This window comes from Oncorhynchus mykiss, chromosome 3, assembly GCF_013265735.2.
Source record: "Oncorhynchus mykiss isolate Arlee chromosome 3, USDA_OmykA_1.1, whole genome shotgun sequence".
Classification (NCBI taxonomy): domain Eukaryota; kingdom Metazoa; phylum Chordata; class Actinopteri; order Salmoniformes; family Salmonidae; genus Oncorhynchus; species Oncorhynchus mykiss.
In genome coordinates, this window is record NC_048567.1 from 11978837 (window position 1) to 11986433 (window position 7597).

Consider the following 7597-nt stretch of genomic DNA (forward strand, 5'->3'; position numbering starts at 1 on the left):
GGCTGCATGGACTATCTGAGTTGAACCTTGTATTTAAAAAAAAATAATGTTTTGCACTGTCTCTATGCACAGTCACAGTATTATACACACTAACTGACACTCCAACACACACATAACATGCACACACATTTATACGGACTTTAGACAGTCTTGATACCTATTCACCTTACCCCTATACATACAGTGCATTTGGAAAGTATTCAGACCCCTTCACTTTTTGCCCATTATGTTACGTTACAGCCTTATTCTAAAATTGATAATTAAAACATGTTCCTCATCAATCAATCCGCAAAACAGAGCAATCGGGGGATAAGGGCCTTGGTCAGGGAGGTGACCAAGAACCCGATGGTCACTCTGACAGAGCTCCAGAATTCCTCTTTGGAGATGGGAGAACCTTCTAGAAGGACAACCATCTCTGCAGCACTCCACAAAGGCCTGTATGGTTGTGTTGCTAGACGGAAGCCAATCCTTTGTAAAAGGCACATGATGGCCTGCTTGGAGTTTGCCAAAAGGCACCCAAAAGAACTCTCAGACCATGAGAAACAAGATGCTCTGGTCTGATGAAACCAAGATTGAACTCTGTGGCCTGAATGCCAAGCGTCACGTCTGGAGGAAACCTGGCACCATCCCTGTGGTGACGCATGCTGGTGGCAGCATCATGCTGTGGGGATGTTTTTCAGCAGCAGGGACTAGAAGACTAGTGAAGAATTATTATTCCGATTTTTTAAATCCATATTAGAACAAGGCTGTAATGTAACAACATGTGGAAAAAAGTCAAGGGGTCTGAATACTTTCCGAATGCACTGTGTCTACCTCTATCACTCCAGTATCCCTGCACATTGTAAATATGGTATTGGAACTGACCATGTATATAGCTTATTACCTTGTGTTCTTATTTTTATTTCTCATGCGTTTTTGTTCTAGCTTGTGTAATCTTTAGTGCTACTTTGATATTGATCAGTGCATTGTTGGGTTTGGTGCTGCAAGAAGGCATTTCACTATGCTTGTGCATGTGACATTAAAACTTAACTTCAAAAACATATTTGACAGTTGGCACAACTTTTGAGCATGCATGCATGCAACAGCAGTTTGATCCTCAAAAGCAAGGCCTGTAGAGAGCAGTGTTCTCACATTTCTGTAACTTCTGGCAATATTTTGATTCCTAAAGTTGTTTCTGAGGCTTGTTTTAAAATGTTCTGTTTTTACAGTCATTTTAAGGCAAATCTTTAGAAAAAAAGATAGTTGATTATGATTTTAAGCTCTATATAATTGATGTCACCCAGTGACATAATGACACCCTCTCACCAGCTCTTTTTAGTGACATTCAATAGAAAAATTACATGTTTAATGTAAATAGATACCAAAGAAGTGACATTGGTTGACAGATATTATACATTAGCAAGGGTAAGGCATGTTGGTCCTTTTGCATTGACGACAAGCCTGCGTCATTTCCGGATGTTGCCCCCCCCCCCCCCCTTTTTTTTATTGACATTTCGCTTAATTCTAGCTTGCGGGCTACAGGCGTTTTGCAGGGTCATTTGTTTTTTATTCGGTGACATTTAGCACCACGGCTTCTGAACGGATAGGTGCTTGTTTTGCACAAAATATAGGCGTTTGTAGGTGTCAGGTTGTTGGAAAATTGTGGAGACATCAACATCTTTCTTCCTTTGGATTCCTGACGTTTTGGCTTCCTTTGTCAGCTTGACTTCCGTTTTCATGTGCAATCAACAGTGGAAAAATAGCTAGTTAGCTATCTTGCTAGGAAAACCCTAGTCAATGTTTTAAGTTGTACTTAGGCGTGAACCATATAAGACTTGCTTCTGCAAATACGTCTGCTTTAAGAGGCTAATTTCCTACGTTGGTTTGCAAGCTAGTTTTCAGGCTAGTTTCCTTACACGGATGCTAGGTGGCTAGCAAGGATAGCTAGCTTGCTAACAATACTGCTGCACATTTCTCACTATTGTCCGTCGGTACGCTGTACTAGAAGTGTCGAAATACCTGAATGAGAGGTCGTAAACTTCCTGTCCTCTTACATTATTTTTTGTACTGAGGCCCCAAGAAACTACGTTTTTAGCTAGCCCCAGCTAGCTTAATTAGCTAACCAAAACACCATGTTTCGATATTTAAATGACGTGGATGACAACCCTTACATGATGTGAGTATCGTATTGCCTTTTATCCAAGCGAACTGCATGTCTTGCTTTTATACCCACTTGCATGCATCAACCCAGTCGTCGTTTGTTCTGATATTTAAAGGCCTAATCTCCTGCCACCATGTGTATTAGTTAACTACATACACCACATAGTGAGTGGACCATGATCCATCCAAGCCATGATATAGTTATCGCTAGCTTATTCCCCCCCCCCCCCCCCCCCCCCCCCCCCCTTATATCCTCATTCCATGATGAGTAACCATGGTCAAGAGTACTCCTGGAAACAGGTAGATTTCTCACCTAAGTTTTCATAATGTCAGCAATCCCTTTCCTTATTCACTGCTGTGTTTTTTTTTCATGGTCTGTATCCTCAGTGAGATAAATAATTTCTGTTTTGAAGGGATCCATTTGCAGCCCAGAGGCAACAGATGAGGAGTCTGTTTGGGTCGTTTGGCTATGAACCTTTCCCCCTCAGCCCTCAGATTCAGCCTCCCCGTGCACCCCACCTTCAGGTGTGTGTATGTGTGTGTGTGAGAGAGAGAGACTACTCTGAGTATCTCTAGTAAGTGTGTGATGTTGGGTTCAATTCCACTTCAAATTTAGGAAGTACAGTACAATTCAAATTCTCTTCAATGAGTAAACATTAGAATTTGAATGGGATAACTTTTGCATCGACTAATTAAAATGGAATCGACCCAACCCTGGTATGTATACAGCACAACCCACCATAGCTATTTCCCCTTTGATTATATGTAGTGTAGACTCTAATTTTATAGTACTTCATGCCATACTGCATTGTTACTGCATATTTGTTGTCTGCTGTTAAATAACCTCCTACTGCTTTTCAGGCTGGAGCCCTGCAGCCGTTTGGAATGATGGGAATGGTGAGTCCTTGTCCCTGCGTGTTAAGATGTTATCTCTGCCTCTTAGAGCACAGAAAAGCACCCAAGGCCCTGTTCCAATACATTCAAAACTAATTCTCAATTTCAGAATCAGATAACTGACTTCCTCATGTGTTCCTTCCCTAGGGGGGAGGCTTCATGGACATGTTTGGGATGATGGGAGGAATGATGGAGAACATGGTGAGTATTTCCAGAGATATTCCCTCACCTGCTTTCCCAGATCCAGATCAAACATGTTCCTGAGTAAAAAAAAACACCCTCAATGGAGATTCTCTGCGTCCAGAAAAAAACACATTTTAGAGTTAACGTTTTGTGACCCAGCAACAACTCTGTCTAAAGCAAAGACCCAACATGAGTTCAGTGGTTGAAACTTAAACATAATCCAGCTGGACAAGATGTGTTATCTTCTTTCCCTTTAGGACAGAATGTCTGGTTCGCCAAACTGTCAGACGTTCTCTTCCTCCACAGTCATCTCCTACTCCTCCTCAGACATGGGAGCCCCTAAAGTCTACCAGCAGACCAGCGAACTGAGGACTGCACCTGGGGGGGTAAGAGCAGGCCAAATGACATTTACTACTGTGGTTGCATGTACATTTTTTCAGTAGGGTTTTACAATGCCAGTCCTCCAGAGCTACTGGCCTCTACTACCAGCTCCCTGCTGAACACTACCTCCTCCCCTCAGATTCGTGAGACGCGCCAATCGATGCGTGACAGCGAGAGCGGCTTGGAGCGCCTGGCCATTGGCCACCACATCTGGGACCGCGGTCACGTGATGGAACGCTCCCGAAACCGCCACACGGGTGACCGCGAAGAACGGCAGGACTACATCAACCTGGAGGAGAGTAAGTCACGGGGCTACATGTGCTACTCACTACGGTTCTCCAGAATCAGTATGACCATACCCATGTTTCTAACCCTCAAGTAATAATAAACCATTTGCCTTGAGTAAAAAAAGCACATGAATGCTTAATGGCTGTATTTGCAACTGTTTGTTTCCATTCCTAGACTTGCCTGGTTAGAGGTACGTCTGGCCAGGTTTCTGACCCCCCCCCCCCCCCCTGTCCCTCTCTCAGGTGAGGCTACTGCCTTCGATGAGGAGTGGAGGAGCACAGCCGGAAGGTACCCTCCCCCAAACGCACGGGGGATAGACTACGGACGGGACAGGAGGGCAGGGGGCCAACAGCTGGCCCTCGCCGCCCCACCCAGCTCCTCGTCTCCGCCCGCCCCTCGCCATGAGTCTCCCAGACACCTCCCACCCGCAACTCGCCCCCGCTACGACTGGTGAGAGGTAGGAGGAGCATGACCTGTGTATGTCTGTGTTTGTAAAAGTGTGTGTACTGTGGACAGCACAGTTCCAAATCAATTCCTGTACCCTTTGTTGATCTGAAAGTAGTGGATAGGCATCAACCCTGATATAGGGTCTTTGCTTACGCCAATCCCGATCCAGTCCTTTCAAATCCATTAGGTGAGTCAATAAGGTCCAGGGAACAGATGAGATGAGTCTGGACCTGGGCCTGTCCCAGTTGTTAGCTTGTCTGGGCTCAATGGGTGTATCTCAATACTCAATAGTCTACAGTGGTTTACGTTACACCACTCCTCCATCTGCTCTGACATTAAACAAGTGGACATGCAAAAGCTCAGTCCCAGTAAGAATCCTCCATATTGCTTTTGACATAACCAGTGTTTTCAGATCAGTTTAGGAGAGGAGACAAGAAGCCACTATGACAGTCGAGCTCCACATCACCCACTGATGTCATGTGTTCTCTCCTGCCAGGGGTCAAGGGTGAAAGGTGAGCAGAAGGATGGAGGAGAGGATACCGAGGGGACCTGCCTGATGCTGTGAATGAAGAAGGGAGAAGAGGGTCACGACTGACCGTCAAGATGTTTGATATGATGGGACTGTCTATATATAAACTATACATTTAACACACACACACACACATCAGAACCCAACACACTCAATACCCGCAATTATGGTTCAACCTATCTGCTGTTACCGTTCACATACACACGTGCGGACACATGTACACACATGATTACACACATTCAAGTTGTATATAGAGCCACCCTCCAACTTTACATGCGTTAATTTCCCACCTCACTATATAAATATATATAAATTGCCACACTACATACTACACATGTGCTGTACAGTCCATATATGTTTGTGTAGACACTAGTGTGTCTGTGAATTGAATTGTATACTGTTGACTAATTAAAATAATTAATGAAAACGAACATTAAATATTGTTAGATAATTGCACACTGTGTTGTTGTTTGTCATGGAATAGTGAGTGGATGGGTTATGTTTTTAGAACAGGTTTTGACCTGATGAGGACTGCCATTACTGGTACAGGAGAAATGGAGTTTGCTGGTGTTTTTCTGTCTTAATACAGTCACTTGTCTGACATCCCATTTCCATGTAGGGAAGTAAACTGACATTCCAACAATTTTCATTGTTGAAAAGCCATGAGAATTGGAATTTAAGTTTAATTCCCAAATAGGCACAATTGAAGTGGAATTGATCCCAACCCTGGTGCATGTGAAAATGTTACTTGGTTGTATTTTATTTTTGCTGTTGAATCTGTTCAATATTCAGCATGTCTTTCCATCCCAACACTTTGTTTCTATTATAAATGCCACGGTAAATAGTGTGTCCTATGGCACAGTCATCCCTTCATACATACTCCCTCACAAATAAACATTCGCATCCCTACACACACTCTCGTGTGTGTAAACTCGTGCTCTCACTATCTAGTGTCAGAATAGCTGCAGATGGTCATATGACATCCAGATGGAACACACCAGAGAAGAAGCCAATCAAAATCCTCCCTGCCCTCTGCCCATTCTGTGGCACATTCCCCCTGGATTTGTCTCTTCCCCCCTCTCTCTTCCATAATTGTCACCTTCATCTCTGAGGTTCCATCTGTATTTTATAGCTGCCTTGTGTGCTTAATTCTCTATCGTTCTCTATCTTTCATCTCTGTATTCTGTTAAATGCTACCCATCACTAGTTAGTTGGCCCTGGCCTTCATTCACATACAGTGCCTTGCAAAATCATTCAGAGCTTTTGGATTGCTTCACATTGTTACAAATTATAATTAGAATTGATTAATTTAATTGTCTTTTTTTGTTAATCTACTCAAAATACTCTGTAATGTCAAAGTGGAGAGAAATTCATTTTTTTTTTAAAGATGAATAAAAATGTGATAACTAAAATATGTCCATTGCGTAAGTATTCAGCCTATTTGTTTATGCAAGCCTAAATTAGTTCAGGAGTAAAATGTTGCTTAATAAATCACATAATAATTTACATGAACTCACTGTCTATGAAATACTATGGGTTGACATTTTTTAATGACATACCCTTCTTCTGTCCCCCGTGCATACAATATCTGTAAGTTCCCTCAATCAAATATTGAATAACAAGCACAGATTCAACTACAAAGACCAGGGATCTTTTTGAAAGCCTCAAAGAAGGGTAATGATTGGTTGATGGATAACAATAACAAATCAGACATTGAATATCTCTTTAAGCGTGGTCAAGTTAATAATTATGCTTTGGATTATGTATTAAACCACCCAGACACATCAAGATAGACATCCTTCTGAACTGAGGTGCAGGACAGGAATTAAACTGCTCACTGATGTAACCATGAGGCCATTGGTGATTTTAAAGCAGTTACAATGGATGTGATGGGAGAAAACTTAAGATGGTTCAACAACATTGTAGTGACTCCACAATAATGTCTCTAAGTGAAAAGAGAATTGCAAATATTCCAAAACATCCATCTTGTATGCAACAAGGCACTAAAGTAATACACTTTTTGGCCTAAATGCAAAGTCTTATGTTTCGGACAAATCCAACATAACACTTCACTGAGTAACTGCCTCCTTATTTTCATGCATGGTGGTGGCTGCATCAAGGTATGGGTATGCTTGACATCTGCACATACTGGGGAGTTTTTCAGGATAAAAAGAAACAGGATGGAGCTAATCACAGGCAAAAGGAAAACCTGGTTCAGTCTGCTTTCCAACAGACACTGGGAGAGGAATTCACCTTTCAGCAGGACAATAACCTACAGGCCAAATCACTGGAGTACATTACACTGGAGTTGATTACCAATAAGACAGTGAATGTTTCTGAGAGGCCAAGTAACAGTTTTGACTTAAATCTGCTTGAAAATGTATGGCAAGACTTGAAAATTGCTGTCTAGCCATGACCCCCAACATCTTGACAGAGCTTGAAGAATTATGAAATTACATATTGCACAATCCAGGTGTGAAAAGCTATTAAAAAAAAAGGTAAAAACTGCCAAATGTGTCTCGACTCAGGGAGCTGAATACTTATGAATACTTATGCAACAACTATATTATTGAATTTCTATCAATCTTCTATTTTTTTATTTTTTTATTATTCCACTTTGACATTACAGAGTATTTTGTGTAGATTGTTGACAAAAAAGGACAATTAAATCCAGTTTAATGCCACTTTGTAGCACAATAAAATGTGCAGAAATCCAAGGGGTATGAATACTTTTGC

At 42.0% G+C, this 7597-nt stretch overlaps 1 protein-coding gene across 2 annotated transcripts; it reads left to right on the forward strand.

The window, feature by feature from the left end:
• Positions 1-1470: 1470 nt before the first annotated feature.
• Positions 1471-6277, forward strand: LOC110509582 (myeloid leukemia factor 2). Of its 2 annotated transcripts, none has more exons than XM_021590558.2 (8): positions 1471-2155; positions 2553-2664; positions 3001-3036; positions 3181-3234; positions 3474-3602; positions 3737-3896; positions 4128-4335; positions 4829-6277. In XM_021590558.2, exons 1-8 carry the CDS (start codon positions 2112-2114, stop codon positions 4839-4841), a joined length of 756 nt encoding a protein of 251 aa, XP_021446233.1. In that variant the 5' UTR covers positions 1471-2111; the 3' UTR covers positions 4842-6277. The 2 variants fall into 2 exon arrangements, with proteins under 2 accessions (XP_021446233.1, XP_021446243.1); XM_021590568.2 differs by having other exon boundaries at positions 1508-2155; positions 4128-4342; positions 4829-5314.
• Positions 6278-7597: the final 1320 nt, after the last annotated feature.